A 21,212-nucleotide genomic window follows, 5' to 3' on the forward strand; every position below is an offset into this window, starting at 1 on the left:
TACAGCTAGTATGATAATGTCTAACCAGTTATCTAGTGACAATTTAAAAAGACTGTTTACAAGTTTATTAACTGAGAGATCGAACAATAACAGAACTTCCGAGATTTAACAGTTATTTGTGCGTAATTGAAAAAGTACATGTGAGAGCACTCTGATATTAAGGAAGAAAAATGTCAGAAAATGCTATGTTTATTTTATAAGATTGAATTCTTAAACAGGTCACTTATGATGTTAAATACTTTCTGTTTTTTCTTCAGACTTGAAGACACAAGATCTGGGAAACAGAAACTACAAAGACAGTTACGCGATAAAGAAGAGGAATTAGAAGACTCTAGACTTAAACTAGATAACTTAAAGCAGGACCTACGCAAGGCAGAGAAAGCTAAAAGAGACTTGCAAACTCAGCTGGATGAGTCCACTGCTGAGGCTAGTAAACAGAGTAAATTGAGGGAAAGATCAGAAAGTTATGCTAAGGAACTAGAGCAGGAAATAGAGACTATGAAACAGAAGAGCTTAGGCAGGACACCTAGCACCAGTAACCTAGAAACCACCCAAGAAATTAATAGGTAAGGATGAACTTGAGATCATCTATTGGTTTCAGATTTGAATCTAAGTTTGGCTGGACATGTGCATTTTTAATTGATACACATAATGAAAATGAAGTCCATGATTTTATTGGATGTGCATTTTTTTAATGGTTTCAGTGATATCTTTAAAAATCCTTGTGTTCTGTTTTTCAGGCTCAAAGCAGAACTGGAAAAGAAAGAAGTCCAGTATGAAGAAATGATAGCTAGACTAAAACAGAAACACAGCACAGCCATTCAGGACTTGCATTATCAAATACAGGATATAGACAATAAGAAAACAGAAAAGGAACGAGAAGTGCAGACATTAAAAGAAAAGATTGATCTCACTAAGAAGGAGAATATCAGCAATTATCAAGAAAATATCAATGACATTAAGAGGAAAAATGAAAGGGAAAAGACACTGCTGGAACAAGAAAACCTAAGGCTTACAAAAGAAGTTGAGAAGGTACTTGGATGATATATATTACAGTGATACTTTATACTGGAGAATTGATGTGCTATTTTCATGCTTGACAAACTATTTTCACAAGCAGTAGTACAGGGTCTGTAGGTTGCAGCAAACTTTGCTATACAGCAAAATTGTGAGTTTCGGAAATATCATAATGCTGGGAAGGTATTTTTATATCATGGGATATATCAAAGAAATAATTTTATTTACTGAGATAAACCAATTTGTATTTTTCAGCTTTCTCGTGATGTCCAGAAGAACCAGAATGACAAGAGACAGATAGAGGAAGAGTTGAGAGATCTGAGTGAGAAGAGAGATTCTGTTGCACACTGGGAGGCACAGATCTCAGAAATCATACAGTGGTCAGTTGAGAGTGACTTTACATGTTTTTTAACTAAAGTTTTTTTTAATTGAATCCATCTGATTATTAAACTGTATGAGTTAGTTTAAATAGACTAGAGACACTAAGTACCAGCATATAACATAATGAAGTGTGGTGACATCCAAGCCAAGTAGGTTTATCAGAAAGTATAGATTTTATTGGCTGGGCTCAGAATTGTTTGTAATCTTTAGTATTGCTCATCTTCAGCACAGAGATGGCCATCCCAAATTACTCACAAAAGTCTTTAATTTCAGCCAGACAGGGTATACCTATTACATATTTTTTATTTTTTTATATCACATAAAATCAGCGAATGTTAACCAGTAGTATATTATAATTCAAAATATTTTATTTATAATTCAAAATTTTTTATTCAAAAAATTAATTTAAATATATATATATGAATCAGGGTGAGTGATGAGAAAGATGCCAGAGGTTATCTCCAGGCACTGGCCAGTAAGATGACTGATGAACTGGAGGGACTCAAGATGCAGGGAGTGGGCGTCACAGGGGTGAGTTAGTTTACATGCACACCTACTGATTCTACATTTTGCCTTGTTGAAGAAAATTGTAGCCTATTCTTTAAGAAGCTGTGATAGAGAAGTTGTGATAAAGTAAGGTATTTAAATTTTGCTAAATTTTAATTTGTGCATGGTAAGTGTTTTTGCAGCATTTATTATGATATGGTAGTTGTATCTCCATACCTGTACTGCTTAAACTAAGACTTGCTTACATATAATTTTCTGGTGTATTTTTTTCTGTGGTTCCAGGAGCGTAGTTGGACAAAGCGTAGGTCACAAAGAGTAGACAAGATGGAGTTGCTGAGTCTGCAGTCACAGTTACAGAGTGAGATTCAAGCCAAGCAATCTATCAGTGAAGACCTTACTCAAACTAAGGCCAAATCTGTGGAACTAGAGAAGTAAGCTTTCAATTTTCTAGAATATTTTAACTACATTTGTAGATATGCTGTAAGTTTTGGTGTGATTGTCATTGTCTGGGTTGAGATATTTTCTTGTTTTAGTTTGGAAACTGTTGTTCTTTCTTTCTATTTCTTCTTCATTGCTTTTGTCAACTGTTTAATCAAAATTTGTTATAAGAATATTTGGAGAGGTTTTGATTTTTACAATGTTTAAAGCGGTTTTGTTTTCCTTACTAGGGATATTCATCTAAATGGAGGCAGGTATCAAAAGATATCCCCATTCAGAGATTTTTTTTTATTTAAAGAACATGTTGCAAGTTAATTGTTTAGAACAAAATTATCTGTTCTTGACTTTCTAAATAAGTCTCAATTTACCCTTTCTAAAATAAAAGGGGAAAACAGATTAGTTTATAATCAAAATTTTAATAGTGGTAAAAAATCATGAGATTTTCTTTGACCTTTCCTATGACCTTGATATTTCCTTTTGTTGATGTGAATACAACTAAACCACCCTCTTACATAATTGTCTGAAATCATACCTCAAATATCTCATATCATTGCATCTTATGGAATATATTCTGTGCAATTCTATCCCTTTGTAAAATAAGAATTTACCTTCTTAAGGAAATGAAATAGCACCAATCATTATAGTATGCCAGCAGACGATGCAGACATGGGATGCCTGGATAGATGACTGTATTATCTGCTGTCTTTTTATCTGCAAAAATAGACTGGTTTAGTTTGTGCTGGTTAATTTTGTTACTTTGTAGCACTCACTACATAGAACTTTCTTATATGGAAAATAGCCACAGGTCCTCATGTTTAAAATATATATAGCTGACAAACTTGTTTTTCGTTAATTCCCAGGCAAGTTCTTGAGGCTCAGGCAATGTGTAGAGAGTGGGAATATGAGGTGAACCAGCTGAGAGCAGAGAACAAGGAGCTGAAGGCCAGACTGGAAGGGGAGGAACTGAAGGAGTCTTTGAATTTCAAGGACTTTACTGTGGTCGGGGGTATGTACTATTTGCACATCTGTTATATTTGTATTATGTAGTTTACTTCATTAGAGTAGTGTGCTGTCAGCATTATGTTCTGAAAGTGTGTAGCCATTTGTTATAATTTTAATATTTCAGATCATGATCGTCCTAGTTCCCAAGTGTCGTTTAGAACTTTCCTAGAACAGCAGACAAGGAGATTGGTAAGTTTCATACAAAAACTTCAGTATAATTGATCATTGAAGAAAAATGTTATGTACATAAGTGACATTATATATTTTTGGTACTTATCCCTATAATTGATCATTGAAGAAAAATGTTATGTAGATAAATGACATTATATATTTTTGGTACTTATCCCTACTGTGTTTAATTAATTTGTAATAAGTTAAGTTTGTGAACTTAGATTTGAAAAGTATTTTGCCATTTGTTCATTCAGATAAAATGTTGCTTTTTAAAGCAAAGTCATAAATTATCCTACTTAATAGATTTGTACAGTATTTTTATGTTCTGCATGCTACATGTATTGTACTTATATGTATCCCTCGTGCATGAAGTAGTATAGTACAATTGCATGAATATCCCATATTTATTTAGCTCTTCTGTATGAGATGCAGACAGTATTGGTCCTATATATTGTTATACCAAAATTCTGAAAAAAAATTTAGAAGTCTGTACTATTCAAAACAATTTGTAGTTTCTTGCCACATTTCTCAGTGCATTCTTTCTTTTTGTCTTGCATCCGACTTGTAGGGATCTGTGAGTATTGTCATAAGTTTTCCACGGTCATTCATCTTATGATATATAAACTAGCACAGCTTTTCAACCTTTTTACATAACTTTTATTTGAACTAAAAAGAAATGCTTTCTCAGAGTACTCTGTTAGTTGTTAGCTAGTTTTGTGAATATTACAAAAATTTTTTTAACCTAGTTTAGAATAGATCTGTATAGTTGTTTCCCTGCACTAAACACTGAGACATAAAGTCACTAGACCACCTTTTTCACTTCTTATTGCACAGTAGAAACCTTTCCTAAATACCAACTCTTTGCATCACTGAAAAGTTGTGGCTTGTTAATTATGATTATGGAGATATAATCATATTAAATCAAAATTTGATATAAACTATTTGTAATGGTAACTAATTTGCTTCAGATGTTTACCACTTTTTATGTTGAAATCCTTTGACTTATTTAGCTTCTTTTTAACACTTTGTTGAGCTTGTTAATAATAACAAGAACTGGGCTTTCCTTAGCATTTTGTTTAACCAAATCATAATATTAAGTTTTATAAATACCAAATTGATAAACATGGTTTAGATCGTATTCAGTTTGCAACGGTCCTAGAAAAAAAAAAGAAGAGTGCGAAGTTAAGCCCAGAATATTGTACCCTGCCTCTTCTTCCTTTCTCCTGCTTGTTTTTAGGTGTGGTAGTTTAAAACATTATTTTGTTAATTTTCTTTCTCTTAACTTAAACTTGGAAATTTCTGCATGTCTTTTAGTCTACCAGCGATGTCTCTGAAGACGATATAGACAACTATAGCATTGGCAGTCGCGGTAGCCGCGGCAGTCGCAACAGCGATCTCTCTAGACCCGTAAATCGGGACCGTGTATCTTTACAGGATTCTTCTGATAAAGATGTAAGTGCACCACTTCTGTTCACTTTCAAGCATCTTGGGTTTGCTTGTAATTTAATTTAATTTTTTCCTTTTTTTGTGCGTGAAACACATGCATCAAACCTGTTGCTTTATCACCATTTTTCACAGTCATTTTTGGTTGAGTTTCGTTGAATGTATTTCAGCACTCTGAAATATGATGTAAAGCTTGACATTTTCTGTATAGTGTGTCAAAATGTAATAACAAACGTCGGGTCTTTGAAATTTACCCTACTGAAATTATTTGCTTGATGTTGACCCAAGTTGAGAGATGCCGATACTTATATTTATTTAAAATGATGAAGCTGCTAACAAAAATTGTGCTGCGGTCATCCTGCAATTTCATTCATTCCATTCTGCTTCAGCTTAAGCAGTGGGCTCTGTTTGTTCAGAAAATCTTTCTAAAAATGAATTCAACACTAAAAAAACTTTAATGATTTAACTTTTGTGATATCTTTCTACTGACAATACAAAAAGCCTCAAAAATATATACTTTACCAGGTCATATTTTTTTCACAAAAAGTATAATCTTAATGGCTTTCGAGTTCAGCTATATTAAACATGTGAAGAGAAAGAAAAAAAACCTGTCCACAAGCTCGAATACCTGTGGCATGCTCTGTAAAATTCTCTGCATCACTCAGTGTGTTGATCTTGAACTTTTTGGTACATCAGGAAAAACAACCAGCGACCATTAACAATGCACATCCAGTGGACGAGCCCAAACGTACGCTGCCAATACAGGTGATCAAGCCATCGAATCAGCCGCGGAGCCATCGTTTTGCTGTTCGTACATTCAGCACTCCAGTGAAATGTAATCATTGCACTTCCCTCATGGTGGGCCTGCAGAGACAGGGAACAGTGTGTGAAGGTATTAGACACATATATTACTATATGTATATCTCATTGTTTTCTGCCTCTGTGAGTGCAATTTAGCTGACAAATGTATAGACCCATGTACAGCCTGTTTTAAACTTGTGGAACTGTGTTCTCCTACATTTGAAAATACAAATCATGGATATGTGCTAACAAGGTTCACAGACTAACAGTGTTTGTCAAGACAGCAAGACAAATAATGTCTGAGGTTATCGACTGTCTGCTTTTCCCCCTTCTGTTTGTTAATTTTTTAAAAACTCATTAGGCATTATCCAGTTAATGATGAACACTGTCAAAATGTTATCTTCAGTCAATAGTTATCAAGATAATCTCTTTGGAAGTATTTTGTGATTATGAAATGTCAAGAGACTAGAAAATGGGGATATTCACTTGCATGATAACAAAATTGTTGAAAGTTTTTATTAGAGTTGAACCTAAGAACATAACTGCATGGTGTTTGTTATGAATTGGCACTTATTTAAGAGCGTTATATATACGTACATGTATAGTTTTAATGTTTGAAGCACTTAAGAAAATTTATATAGAAAAGTGGTAACGTTAACTTTTGGAAACAGAAATATGAGACCAAGGAGGTAAAATCATGTTAAAGTTTGACTCAATCTGTTATATTAAGAAATAAATGACACTTGATAAAAAAAAGTTAAATATATACAAGCATAATTATATTTATATCCTTTGATTGTTAATATTATTAATGTCAGCATGTTTTAAAGTATTGGTGTCTTCTAAGACATATATAATTTTACCATTGTGAACTGTTTCAGTTTGTCACTATGCGTGTCACGTCCTCTGCACGGAGAGAGCGCCACAAGTGTGTCCCGTTCCTCCGGATCAAAGTAAGTTTCTACTTTCTGAGAAATAGATAGATATAATGTCGAGATAAAAAGTAAAGGAAGGTATATTTATTTTTGCAGACCTTGGAGATGTTGCTGTGCACTTTTCTAATTTTTCAATTTAAATCAGTTGTTTTAAATTATTATTGAAATGCTTAAACTCAAATTGGTGGCTTTATTCCATGTTTATCTGTAACAAAAACAAACAGACTGTAAAAGGGAGAGTAAATATTGATTCTTCTTAAATTTGCAGCTAAAAGGCCTTTAGGAATAGATCCAGCCAAGGGAATAGGAACTGCTTATGAAGGTTATGTTAGGGTAAGTCCAACTTTCAGTAAAAAAGAAATCTGTATTTTTTGCAAAAAAATGATATTTATCAATTTTGATAACTGGTGTTGCCTGTTTGGTCAAATAATTCATGTAGTATAATCTGAATAGGTGTTTTGCATTGCACTTGACCTGCTTCAAGTTTTGAATCAGGTAAAGTTTTATATCTAGAAGCCTTACATTTGAAAATCACTAAGACGATCTTGGTGGGTTTCTTTCCTGTCAGAAATAGAAAAATCCTCAGCAGTGATTCCTTGAGCAAATTGATAACTTAAAACTGCTGTAATTGCATAGTTGTTTATATTTTAATTTGAACATTGCAGATACCCAAGCCAGGGGGTATAAAGAAAGGATGGATGAGGCAGTTTGTTGTAGTCTGTGATTTTAAGCTGTTTTTATATGACATCAATCCTGAGAAAACCTCACAAGCAAGTGTGCAAGTTAATCAAGTACTGGACATGAGGTAAAGTTGGTCAAATCATAGAATGCCATGTTACAGTAGTTGCTGTTGTTAAGTCTTTCAGATTGTATACCTCTTCCTTAATAAAAATAATTATAAATGTATGAAAAATTATATTTGTACTCTTTCTTAGTTCATCATTTAGTTATTTGGTTTAAGTTGTACAATACATTTGATAGTGAACTGTCCTGGTGTCAGTTTTTTTTACTTTGTGAATTTCCCTTGTTTTTGTTATGGATCAATATACATTTTTACTGTAGGGATGAAGAGTTCTCTGTTAGTTCAGTTCTACAATCAGATGTGATCCATGCCAATAGGAGGGACATCACATGTATATTTAGGGTAAGGGCATGTTAATGATAAAATGTGCAAAAAAAGCCCTGTTTGTTGTCACTGTAGAAAGATATTTATAGATTTTATGTAATATGTAGATAAAGATTTATTTCTCACACATATAATGAGAGAGAGATCTCTCCCTCTTTGTTTTCTGGGCAGGGTCTTTGTATTTCATTACACAGACTTTCATTTGCACGTATGCTTTCTCTTCCATAACCAGATTTTAAACCACTGATACCCAAAGCTGTTGTTGTACAGGGAAATATTTCTGCAAGTTTTTTTTTTGTTTAGTTTCTGTTGTCTTAAGTTTAACCTGTATTTTAGGTGACAACCTCTCAGCTACATCCACCAGGATCAAAACATGCAGTGCTCATGTTGGCTGAAAATGAAAGTGACAAGCAACGTTGGGTCGGGGCACTGAATGAGCTGCACAAGATTTTACGCAAAAATAAGATACCAGACAAATCAGTAAGTGTGACATTTCATTGATACCTTTTCTTCTCATAAGACCTCAAGCATGTTAACTCAATTTTATTGTAGGTTATGTCAACTTGTGCATAATTTATCACTTTTTGAATGAGTGACAAACAGCACAGTAATCAACAGCAGAATGTAAGAATTATTTATGTCATATTTCAGGTATTCCAGGCAAAAGAAGTGTATGACAGTTCCTTATCACTGCTAAGAAATACATTATCAGGGGCAATATTAGGTAAAATTTAGCAAAGGAGATTGCACTGATATGTTTAGATACAGTTTTAAATATATCTTCAATGTAGAAAACAAAAGTAAACAAAATTGACACCACTTATTTCACTTAAGAGTTCCAGCCAACCAAACTTACCATGTAAAAATGCAGAACCACTGTAAATAATACAAGCAAAAATTATCAGAATAATTACCTGTCTATTATCATCTATTTGCACTGATTGCCATTTGAACTAATTATCTTCAGATCATGATACACTGTTGCTAGGCACAGAGGAAGGGCTGCATTGCATAGACCTGACTAGAGATGGTGAGATATTACATAGATACTCAGTAGATTCTTAAGTAGTCATGACAGATGAGATATTGGATATTTAATGGAATCTGAAAGAGAAAACAATCCTTTCTTTAACTGTTTAATGAAAAAAATTGTTAATGTAGATGATTATGGAAGTAATTTTAATTGGTCACTTTTTCAGATGGCAGTGATGTTTGATGTTTCTTTTATTTTCAGAAATCTCCAGAATAGGTGACAAGAAGAGCGTCTTTCAGATAGAAGTAGTACAAAGAGATCAACTAGTTATTGTCATATCAGGTAAGACTGGTACGAGGTTAAGGTAAAAAATACATCCAGTTACCTTGTAGGTAACAGAAAAAAATGGCACGTGCATAAGCAAGCTCAACATAAGACACCTGTTCTTTGCATCAGTATTATATCATTTTCTCCACAGGCAAGCAGAGGCACATTCGTCTTATCCCCATGGCCGCAGTGGAGTCTGCGGAGTCGGTGGAGTCTGTGAAAATCAACGAAACCCGGGGCTGTACCACCATATGCACTGGTCTGATCAGCCAGGGCTCAGTCAATTGTCTCTGTGTCGCTATCAAAAGAACTGTAGTCATATATGAACTGACCAGGACCAAACAGAGACATAAGAGGGTCCGGGAGATCCTAGTCCCAGGCAATGTGCAGTACATTGAGATGATGAATGAGCGTTTATGCGTGGGCTACCCATCCAGTTTTGCCATCTACACAATACAGGGAGAGGGTGCTCCTGTGTGTGAGTAGTGATTTGGATATTATCTTGGACATTTGGTGATTATGTGCTAGCATGAGTTGAGATTTTCAGTTTTTACTTGTTTAAGTGTTTTACTTTATTTTAGTGTAATACAGTTATAATAATCATGATTGTAATAATTGATATTAACAAAAATTAATTCCAGAACGGTGAAATTTTACATTTAGTGTATAGATACAATACTGTATCGAAATCTGCATGAGAATCAAATAAGATATATTAAATTTTATGCTTACTCAAGATATTTGAATTTAAAACTACAAAATTTTCATGCGTGTAGTAATCTTTCAAGTGAAATTGTTGTTAACATTACTAACTCACCTTTATTTTGAATAAATAACTTTAAACTAATTAGTTAAAGGATTTTAAAATAAGTATGTCATTGTTTTAGTAGCTCTCGTTTTTGATAAATCCCAGGGCTGAGTTTCATGTCTGAAATGTAATTTTGTAGTATACATGTATTTAAATTGCTGTCATCTCACTTTTAAACTTTTGTGAATTATTTTCCAGGCCTTGTGAATTCTGAAGACACTACCTTGCAGTTTCTACTAAGCAGTCCTGTTGATGCCTATCTAGCTGTGGAATTATCACACAAAGAGTACCTACTTGTGTTTGCAAGTGAGTGAAAAACATTGTGAGATGATAAATGTAGTCAGTTGATCCACTTGAGATTCTATAGAATGGAATATACATTAGGAATCATGAATGAGATTTTTTGTGGAGATTATCCTAAGATCATTTTGTGAGTGACATTTCAAGTGATTTTGACACCAGAAATGTAAAGATGTAACTTTTGACTTGATCTTCAGTGTGTAGATGCTTGTCATGTACTGGTGTCTTTCTGTTTCAGCTCTAGCAATCTATGTAGACAATACAGGGAAGAGGTCAAGATTGCAAGAAATTATGATTCCGGCACAACCTCATTCATTTAGTAAGTACTGAAGTGTGCTAAAACTTGTAGCTTGTGTTATCCAAGTCATCTTATTGCTCAACCTCAACCTTTAAACTTGAAGACTCTTTAAACATTTCATAAACATTTCAAATGATATTTTAGTATGTTTTATAGTACCGAAGATGTTTGTCCACCATATTATGCTCATCCTTAGATATGCCTTTTTTAGAAGGAGTAAATAGCCCTGTATTTCCTAGAAAGCCAACGTGGCTGAACTAAAGACAGAAAATCTTTCTTTTCCTTTTTGTTTTGTGGTATAGTGATCTTGTTTGTATTTTTAGAGTGAAAAAGGGTTTTATTGCAAAAAAGAAAAGAAAGAAAGAAAAGAAAAATAATGATAAATAATAATAATGCAGCAAAACAAGAGGAAATGTTGTCTTCGTTCTTTGTCTTTGTTCTGTGACTGACTGTTGTAAAGATGTTGTTATGGTAGTAACAGTGTTGTTGTTGGTTTCCTCCAGGTTACAATGCACCATACTTAACCTGTTATGCAGAGGAGGCTGCTTTTGTATTTGATACAAGGTCAGAGGAGTGGATTCAAACCATCTGTTTGAAAAAGGTGAGACAGACCAGAACAGGGATGATGAAAACCAAAATGACTTATGGTTTTACTTTGTGTCTTTTCCCATTTTAGCCACCACTTAAAATAAGCCTTGTGATATAGGTAGTTTGTTAACTCATTCATAAAAGTGTGCATTCTCATTGTCATTACTAACATCAAATTGGAAAACATTGACTGATGTATTGTGACTTGGTGTTTAGTTTTATTTGTAGCTTTCTCTAGACACTGGTAAGAAATGTATATCAGAATTGAAGAAAAAAGTCACTACAGGAATCTTAAAGGAGCAAGCATTTCTTGGAAATGATGTTCCCACTATCTCAGCTAAGTGATGTGTCACTGAAATGTATATCTTTATTGTAACTTTTCGTTTACAGCTGCGACCTCTGTGTCGAGATGGAGCCATCGGACTGCCCCTTGTCTCTGATACACCACGCTTGGTCTATATACACCAGAAATCAGGTAAGTTCCTGACAACTTTCTTAAATGGTTATAGATTATTAGATTGTGTGAAGAAAGGAAGTTTTGTGATACAAATGTATATGCTTTATGTTTTCTTTTAATTTGGTTGCACTTGATTCTTCTTTGAATATGTTACATTACAATTGTGGAATAAAGAAATTTAGATTTTAAGTTTTGAAATATAATTTAAATGTTATAGAAGAGGAAGATCGAATTGCTATCCCAGACATGCTTAATGGCAAAGGACGTAGCTTAAATCGATCCAAGCGAAGATTCTCCTTCAAAGAAGAGAAACTCACTAAGCAAGTGTAAGTATAGTTCTTAATGTTTTTATCTGTATTTGTTTTCACTTTTTTTGTGTGCTTTTATTTAGGTATTTTCGGTAGGCTTACATAGAATTTGTGATTCTTGTACTTCATTGCTGTTATTGTGCAGCTACTGGTGCGTACTGCTTCAAATATGTAGCACTTTGTAAATTGTTAGGATTGCTGTAATGCATGCTGTGTTATGCATGAGTAATAAGTGTTTTTCAAGACAACTTTGAGCTATTTGCGACCATTTCATTTCTTGATTATCATTATAAAGAATGGGTGAAGATCATGCTACACAATTATAAATTTTGTACATTTGGGTGTTTTTGCAACTTTTTTCCCCTTGTTCCTGTTAATAATAGTATTTTTATCACATTTTCTTTCTTGTAACATATGTTGCTGTGTTTTAATTTTCATCTATGACTAACCAATGTTAGTAAAGTCGAGATCATCAATGTTTTTACAAAGTGAATGAAGTCTTTTGGTAACTGTCATTTTGTTTTTCTATGGCATCTAATTAGTAGATAACTCAATGGCCACATTCATTTGATTGATAGCTAAAGGACGACACATTTGAATGTGACCCTTTTCTCCTTATTTCTTTATGTGATTTTTTGCACTGCTATAACCATGTTTTTTGTGTTTTTATTCTTCCTCCCCTCTCTAGTCCTGACAGGCGCTCCAGAATGATCTCTGCTCCCATCAATTTTGCCCATGTGGCACATGTCGGGAAAGAGGAAACTGTGACAATGATTCATAGGTACAGCAACAGTATAGCTGGCTACTGAGTGTGTTCCTTGGGCGCAGATTAGTAAACAGATTCTCCTGTCATGTACATGTAATGTCAAGTACCAATTTAACAGAAACTACAAGAAAATTGTGATAGAAACTACAAGCAGATTTTGCTCGAAGTCCTTTCCCTTAACATCCAAACAAGATTAGATTTCCCACCCAAGTATAGTTTTCTAGAGAATATTTCACCTTTGATTTGATGTTTGTATAACTTTCATATCATATAATTAAATGTGTAAGATTTCATAATTGGTACAAGTTGAGACAGGAGAATTTGACCACATTTTCAATTTCTTCAAATTGCCTTGGGATTTGCCTGACTAACTGTGTACAAGGACATGTGCTTGAACCCTAGCTTCCTGAATAGGGATATATCTACCTACAGCTTTGCTGGCAGCGGTCTCTGGTATACTCTGAAATAAGTGCTTGCTCCAGGACATTGAATTAGAATGCTTTAGCCTCCCTCCTTATTGGCAACTTAGCATCCCACTGATTTGCTAGTAGGTTGTTTATAGTGACAGATGAGAGATGTTTTCATATCAATTTGATTGGAGTCCTGCGATCATATGGAAAAATTTTGGAAGTGCATGAATTGGTTATTATTATTACTTTGGTGGTGGATAAATAAAAATAGGTGATTTTATTTACTTGTAAAAAATTGGTAAGAAAAAGAAAAACTTTTTGTTGAAAAGAGAATTGCTGCAGCTTTTAGAAACCCAGCATTACCCACAATACACTTGATTCAGAGACTGATTGAAGCATGGAGTTTAGTTTGAGCCCTTGTCATGCCATACTTTCTTCATCAGCTAACATTTAACTAACACATACATTCAGGTTAAATCCTACTATGTATACAGTCTTTTCTTTTGTTGTATTACAGGTCTGCTTCAGATCGACGTTCCAAACTGATATCTGCCCCTACCAACTTCAGCCATATAGCTCACATGGGTCCTGATCAAGGAATGAAGATGCTCATTGACTTGCCCACAGTAAGTGAACAGAGGTTTGACATAAGTGAATAGATGTGGACATTTTTGTATTTGATTTTTTTCTCCCCAACATGTATATCTGTTTATTTGTGAGCAGAAAGTCTTTGATATTTATATCATAATATATAACTCTGATAAGTAGGTATAATAAACATAATTTCAGTTTTATAATATTTATGGTTTGAGAATCTCAAGAATTTCTCAATATACAATAACTTAAATTCTTATCCTGATTACATTGCTATTATGCAAGGAATGCTTAAAACCTTAGTAATGCATTTTTACTTGATTGAATGTGCATATACTTTGTCATAACAGAGCTCTGGTCAAGGTCTAGATGATGCTCAAGTGCAGCGGGTGAAGAGCATGTTCCAGCCCAACTTTGGTGCAAATGTCCTTGCAATGCAGGAGGCAGCCCATGTGCGTGGTAGCGGTGGCAGTGGAAGTAGTGGCAGTGGCAGTGGGAGTAGACCAAACAGCATGCAGCCACAGTACAATGGTGAGTAAAAAGAAAGTTCAACTCAAGTGCTGTTCCTGCTGTGCTTTGGTGATTTTATGAGGAAATATAGAAGACTGTTAAGGTTGCGAAGACTTGTACATATTGCACTTTGCGTGACATTTTGTTTTTTCACTTGATACCTTGCATACAAACCCTGCATGGGAACCCCCCAGTACCAAGGCACCAGCATATGTAACCAGTGTCACAATAAAAGCTTTCGTCATTTTTTTACCAGCATTTGTCAGAGATTTTGAATGTCACCTTTATACACAAATTGCTTGTCTGGAATGTTTTGAAACATAAGTAGAATCATAGCATATGATGTTTTGTTTTGAGAAATAAATTCCCTAGGTTCACCCTAGCATTAAATGATCTCACCTGTGGCCAAATTTTTTTTTTTTTTTTTTTTTTTTAAATTAGAAATTGAATCGATGTGGCTAAATAGTCATTTAAACATATTGATTCATTATGTACTAAAAATTCGTGCAAGGGTGAACCCAGACTCATTTTCCACATATTTGCTAACTAGCATGTTTTGTTTTTCCAATGTTTTTGTTGTAGGCTCTGCAGTGCGCCATGAATCCCCCAGCGGTAGTAGTCAGGGCAGTCCCTATCTTGTCTCTTCCTCCGTGGCTTCTGCCTCCCCAGATAGCTCATCCCTCTCCTCACAAGAACAGTTTGGAGGCAACTCAGCCAATCAAATGCCTTCTCCCATACAAGAGGTACAAATATAATGTGCATAATGCACTAAAGAATTGCAATGTGTAACTTAAAAAAAAAAAAGGTTATTAAACGAGTCCAGAGATGGGTTTAAGAGATGTATTGATATTTGCTGTCACTGATTAAGTACATAACTGTCTTTTAATTTTGGTAATTTCATCAGTTCTGGTCTTTTATTGTTTAAAGATGTCTAACTCAGCATTGATTCAGAATAGTATGACAATAATGTTCAAGTTATTTGACTGCATTTGAAAAATAGCATCCCTCTTCTTTCCCAATATCTAATTATAGCAACTTTTCCTTTCTTACTCTCGTCTGCAAAGTTCTACACACAAAGTAAATAATTGTTCATGTGTACTTTATAGTAGATCTAAACCTTCGTCAATACATGTGACGTAGTAGCTCAAAGTTATTGTTTGTATGTGTATAAATGTCAAACGATAGCACTACCATACAAAGTATTATAGTAAGTAGTGTACTAGTCTGCACAGGCAAACATGATGAAATTATCAAATGTTCTCTCCTTTCTCAGCAGTCTGCATCTCTTCAAGCCTTTTCTCTGCAGTGCACTGAGACAACAGTGCTTATTATTGTCTTTAATGTATCAGTGGTTCTGTTCTCTTCTGTAGCAGATAAGAGGGCACAAGAGTGAATAACATAACTTTTCACTTTTCTCTATTATTGTCAACATGTGTAGCCTTTCTGGTAATAGCCACATTTTTCAACAATTTGTGATAAATTGATACAAAAGGTAAATGTAGTAAGATAATCAATAATGGCCCATATGAAATCATGAAGACAGTTACTACTCCTTTGTAGGATCTTAGCTGTAAGATGAGCTGCACCATATAATTACATAACCTTATTTGATTGAACTTGTTCAGCTATGAATAATTTAAGATTATTGCAAGTATGATTATTCAGAAATTATGTGAAAAAAAATTACTTGAGTAGGAACATGTTTATGATCTAATAGATGCTTCTGTCTACTATTCACCTTCTTCTCTTTCTTTGTCCTTATTATCACTTTTGATTACCCATAGTAAATTATTTGCCAGATTAGGAAAAAAAAATAATGGCCATACCCCCTCCATAAGTCACTCTGATTCCCCATACTGTCATATTATATTTAAGACTGTCACATTCTGTTTAAGACAGGTTAAGCATAAAAGGGAATAAGTTACAACTGTTAAGTCTTCAGATAAAAAATTTATAAGATATTTCCTTAAGATCCCATTGATTTCATTCGTTCTTAGAGTGATGAGGAACCTGACAGCATAACGACCAGAATGTAAACCCTTGCTGTGTAACTAACATGGAAGGTAATGGGAATGGATGCCAGCATGCCATATAGCAGGCCTCATAGCATGCAGAATTATTAAATTGAGCAGGATTCTTTTACTAACTCTGGTTTTATTTGTGTCCCCTTTTTTGCCCCCTCTTCTCTGTGTAGGGTTACAATTAGTTGACTATTTTTACTGTTTGAAATATATTCTAGGTATGTTATAACACTTGTATGTAACTGTTTAATATGATTTATTTTCTTATGGGCTATATCAGGAATCAGGTGACATTTTAGCTTGATCTTATACAAACTCAATATGCTTGAGATGTGAATGCTTTACTTGGGGTGTGATTATAATAAAAATCTTTATTTCTGGTCTTGAGACTAGCATGATATTTTAACAAATCTGTTTAGGTGAGAGTTTGGTCTTGGGAGTTCTCTTTCTAAACAACAGCATGTGGCTAATGTATTGCTATCCATTACTTTCTTTTCAGAAGTGAAGGGTGATAGTCTTGATGTTGTGTCCTGTTTAACATAGCAATTACATGTTGCAGTTGGAAATGTTATCCTTACTGTTATTTAGGATTATTATTCTCAAGTGGCATACTTAAGGAAATAATTTGCAAATGGAAGTGGTGAAAGTTGTGAAGTTATCATATATTTATAAAGGTGATGCATCGACTTGCAGTCATTAGCAGTCCGATAAGTTGCATCTTGCTGCAAACTGATAACTGCTTAAGACTTGAAATATTTATCAGACATGGATTAATATGCCACTTGGGTCTAATCCCTGTATTATCTTTAATGTAACCAGAATGAACACTTCCCAATATACAGAATGACCCCTGCATGCTTCTCTGCTTGGCCTAACTAATCAAATTTTTTTCACATGCTGTCTTCTTTTCCTTTAAATGCTATCAAAATTAGCACCCTGTTCAGCTGCACATAGGGAATCTCTGATTACTTTTCTATAGCATAGTAGGGCTCATTCATTTGTTTCCATTGTTAAGTTTTGGCTCCTCCCATTTTGTATAGATGCGGATCTATTCCACCCCAGTCTAGCCTAGACTAGCATGTGTGCCAATAATTCAGTGGTTAGTACCTATATGTCAACAACATTGAGCTGCCACACATGAAGTGCTGAATATTTTCTGTATGAGAGTTGCAGATGATTTAGACTTCCATGTCAAAATACAGAAATTGTCATGAAATTATGCAAATTATAATCTGAAGTGAGATACTTCCACATTTTGGGTTGAAATGCTACCAGTCAGTTTGTTATCCAAGGACCCAGTAATTTGGATTTGGAATTTTTCAACTATCCACTAGTATGTATATATAAGATTTTGAATAACTTACTTTTTATGTTGAGAAACATTGTTTTTTATGTTGTTTGGGCAGACAATGGGACTTCACAACAATTTCAAATTTAATAATTGGGCTGAATTCCTTTTCAAGTAACTTAGAATACTATTTCCTGCTAAAGTTTTGTAAGCATTTCATGTGTGGCATCCTCTTAGCAAAATGGCTTAATTTAGTTCAGATGTAGGCAGGCTATTTCTCTCTATGTTAGTACTAAAAGCTGTTCTCTTTGATTAAAGCTGCTGCTCTAGTCTTTGAGTGGAATTAAATTAACATAGAAAATATTTTACCTTATTAAGAAATTTAAGAAGAAGTTTTTGTTACGTGTCATATTCTCTTTCTCACTTTGTTTAGTACAATTCAGTATATTCTAAGTGTGTCTTTTCTTTATGATAACCTACATGCTCTGCTTTCAGGGTCTTAATCGGGAGTTCTAGTGCATTTAAGAATACTTTATACATGTAAAACCAAGTCCTAAGGACCTTAGGACAATGCTGCTGTCTAACCATTGCTTTTGATGTTCGTGAATCCTGTTATAAAATGATGATAAGTGTATTTTTTGTCTCTGTTTCTCTCTAGGGTCATCAGGAGATGGAACAGAATAAACGCGATTCTGTGATCTCCAACACAAGCAGCACTGTCAGTGGGTCCACAGAGCCCGGCTCCAACCGTCACAGTTACATCGAGGACTAACAACTAAGTAGAAAAGAAAAAACAGTGCATTCTGTGTCCTTTCTTCTTTGAGAAGGCTGTCATAAAGACTTTGTGTAGTTGTGTAGAGAGTGCACGGCCACCCACTGCATGTGACTTGCTGTTATTTGGAAGGGCCACTACATGGACTGCACAGTGCAGAGAATATGATGCTCCTTGTTGAGATGCTAACAGAAACAAACTGCACTTTGGTATATATGAAGCATCCTTATGGTAAAAGCTAACACAGTGAGACAGATAAATGCAGTATATTTACTCTCTAATTGAAGGAGGGCATCAAAATGAAGTTGTGAACTGCAATATGTTCAATGTCCAGATGGAACAGGGGTATGGCAGAGGGACTGCAAGCCACTGAGAATGCAGAGACAAGTTAAATGCCAATAACAATGGGATGATCCTACAAACTAAAACTAAGAATTAGAAATGGTTGCTCATAGAATCTGTTTTCAGTATGTGGTTTTCTTGTAGTGGGATTGTCACCATGGTCAAGACATGGTTAAAATTCCATTGTGCTGTTCTTTTGTAACATTGACAGCATGCTTAGGAGAAATTACATATTTTCATATGTGCATTTGGCTTTCTTGGCTGCTGTTATAGTTACAGTAAACATTGGTCACAGCACAGGGAATATTATGTGAGAGTAAGGTGCTCTTCATATTTGAGGACTAGCAATGACTAGAGGGGATGTACCTGGAAACTCTGATATAATGTGAGATAAAGATACCAGGACCAAATCTGACTTTTCTTGTGTTTGTCTATGAAACTTGTCACTCCTGCTTTGTGATATGGGAAGTCGAGTAGAGCAAAACATTTAGTCAGAGAATGAACACAGCTGACTTACATTTTATAACAAGCTAAGCATTTATCCTTTCAGACTAACGGCATAATTAAGCAGTTTCTTTTTCTCTTGGAAAAAAATTACTGTTGTATATGTATGTATATATACCAACAAATTTATGTATGAATATATACATGTTACAAATGCATTATGCATTGTATAACAGAGGCATGTTTAAAATTATTAAGTCACATTTCAGAAAAAGTGGGAGGGGGTGGGTTAATAACATAAATATTTGAATTATATCTTGGGGGGAGGGGGGTTACTGTATGTAAACCAGTTATAATATGTTATGAGTTGCCATGTTATGACAGATATTTGATGTTGTAATGTGTTAAAAAGGGAATGGAATCTGTAAAAAGTGTACATTTGTGTAGCATATATTTATACCAATTAACAACCCACCTCTATGGGAGGGAGCATATTTATTACTGAGGGTAGGTTTATTGTATGTAGCTAACACTTAGTACACACATCTATCTGTATTGGACTGAGATTTTAGCTAATAAGAAGGTGAAATTGTGTTTGAATTGAAAATGTAGGTGATTGCATAATTGCTATTATTAAATAATGTTAACATTTGTGAAAAGAAGTCAGACAGGTGTTTGTAAAACAATGCATCATCTGTCACAGTTGTATTGAATGATTTCACAAAATGTAACCTTAGGTGTGTGTTTTTCTTCATATCTGATCATACTTAAAATTTTGATATTGATCACTTGTATCTCACAGGCTTGTTGCTGCTAGACCCCGGATAGCATACAGTGTAAGATAGATGGCAGTTTTTGATTTAAGATGATAGTTTAATGTATAGAAGGATTTTTTACTCTTATGAATTAACACAAAAATTAAAACATAGGAGCCTTTTCCATAGCATATGAACAGAAGGGATAAGATGGTTAACAGGAACTGGAGTTCAGCAGATTGTTATATGGATAATCAACGGAGTCTTCCATGTTGTTTTTATCACTGGCTCACTTGTTGACTTATTAATAAGGTTATTGATGGTTTCATTGCATGTAAAATATACAAATATTGTTTCTCAACAGCGAACACATGAAATTGAACAGTGTTGTTATTATTATTATTATCATGATGGTGTTAAGTGATACACACCATGAAGTTAAATGTATGCTTAGCTTAAGTTTGTCCTTTCCCACAAGTCACTGTTGAACATTTGAGGTATAAGAAAAGTTGTAAACATTGAGGTATATGATAAAGATCCAAGCCAAAAAAGGATATGGGACATGTGGAGATTGAACATCCTGTAGAAGAAAAAGTAGTGTAAGTTCAAGCTTCTTCAAATTCCACCTTCATTGCAGTCTTAATAACAAAAGTTGTTCTTATTTGGAAAAATATGATATACTAAATAGGTTTTCTGGGAGGATACACTCCATGAAGGATACATGTATATGTAACATTTTGAACTTCAGGGAACATTTAAGTGCAATTGAATCCCAGCACAATACTACTGCTTGCATAAATGCCACTGCACATCAGTAAACAAATTACTACAAACCTTTGCTTGCATCTAATACGTGTGGTGTAAAGCTGATGTACTAGAATGCTACTGAGTCTTCAAAAGACCATTTATATAACTATAATCATGTTATTAGGGTATTAATCCTTGCTAAACTTCTTTTAATCTGGATACGCTTGAATCATGTTGATATTGAAAGTCTAGGCTTATTTGTGTTCAAGCTATGCATATCATTGTGCAGATATTGCAAAATGTTGCTGTCTGTGAATGGAGACAAGCTGTTTTGTTATAATGGAAATCATTTTAATAAATCATAATACAGTGATTTGTTTCTTGTTTTGTCAAATTGCTAATTGCAACTTGCAATGCAAGATTGCCTGTGTTGGTTAGATTAATCAAGATTTGAAATTTTGAGCCACTTCTAAATCACATCAGTATTTTAATTTAATATTTTCGCTTAATTTATTCACCCAACTCATTTTATTACGAGCAGTAAATTACTTTTCTGTTTTACCTCAACGAGGGCGGAGTATTACACTCTTGACCAAGTTCTAATATCCTGCTGTCAGCAGTAGTCTCAAAATTCACACGGAGAAAACAATTTGGAGAAAAAATATTTGATGTTTATTTATTTA

The 21,212-nt window shown here is 34.2% G+C and overlaps 1 protein-coding gene across 6 annotated transcripts in view; it reads left to right on the forward strand.

Moving 5' to 3' along the window:
• The window catches only part of LOC106176436 (serine/threonine-protein kinase MRCK alpha), a 40,505-nt gene extending 19,603 nt beyond the window's left edge, over positions 1-20,902 (forward strand). The window contains exons 15-43 of one of the 6 annotated variants that reach the window (XM_087004437.1): positions 258-566; positions 741-1,032; positions 1,273-1,397; positions 1,827-1,929; positions 2,188-2,336; positions 3,204-3,349; positions 3,470-3,534; positions 4,831-4,968; positions 5,656-5,851; positions 6,642-6,713; positions 6,964-7,028; positions 7,361-7,500; positions 7,758-7,839; positions 8,158-8,301; positions 8,473-8,545; positions 8,789-8,851; positions 9,056-9,136; positions 9,273-9,599; positions 10,128-10,235; positions 10,468-10,548; positions 11,031-11,128; positions 11,506-11,590; positions 11,790-11,898; positions 12,569-12,661; positions 13,574-13,682; positions 14,001-14,181; positions 14,743-14,903; positions 16,158-16,223; positions 18,128-20,902. In XM_087004437.1, coding sequence (XP_086860563.1) covers positions 258-566; positions 741-1,032; positions 1,273-1,397; positions 1,827-1,929; positions 2,188-2,336; positions 3,204-3,349; positions 3,470-3,534; positions 4,831-4,968; positions 5,656-5,851; positions 6,642-6,713; positions 6,964-7,028; positions 7,361-7,500; positions 7,758-7,839; positions 8,158-8,301; positions 8,473-8,545; positions 8,789-8,851; positions 9,056-9,136; positions 9,273-9,599; positions 10,128-10,235; positions 10,468-10,548; positions 11,031-11,128; positions 11,506-11,590; positions 11,790-11,898; positions 12,569-12,661; positions 13,574-13,682; positions 14,001-14,181; positions 14,743-14,903; positions 16,158-16,196 — 3,634 coding nt within the window. In that variant the 3' untranslated portion in view covers positions 16,197-16,223; positions 18,128-20,902. Of the gene's footprint in view, positions 1-257; positions 567-740; positions 1,033-1,272; positions 1,398-1,826; positions 1,930-2,187; positions 2,337-3,203; positions 3,350-3,469; positions 3,535-4,830; positions 4,969-5,655; positions 5,852-6,641; positions 6,714-6,963; positions 7,029-7,360; positions 7,501-7,757; positions 7,840-8,157; positions 8,302-8,472; positions 8,546-8,788; positions 8,852-9,055; positions 9,137-9,272; positions 9,600-10,127; positions 10,236-10,467; positions 10,549-11,030; positions 11,129-11,505; positions 11,591-11,789; positions 11,899-12,568; positions 12,662-13,573; positions 13,683-14,000; positions 14,182-14,742; positions 14,904-16,157; positions 16,224-17,221; positions 17,281-18,127 lie in introns of those variants that run through there. The other 5 variants (XM_087004439.1, XM_087004438.1, XM_013558814.3 and 2 more) reach the window with 5 other exon arrangements.
• Positions 20,903-21,212: the final 310 nt, after the last annotated feature.

Source organism: Lingula anatina, chromosome 2 (assembly GCF_051362555.1).
Source record: "Lingula anatina isolate TDL-2025a chromosome 2, LinAna3.0, whole genome shotgun sequence".
Classification (NCBI taxonomy): Eukaryota; Metazoa; Brachiopoda; class Lingulata; order Lingulida; family Lingulidae; genus Lingula; species Lingula anatina.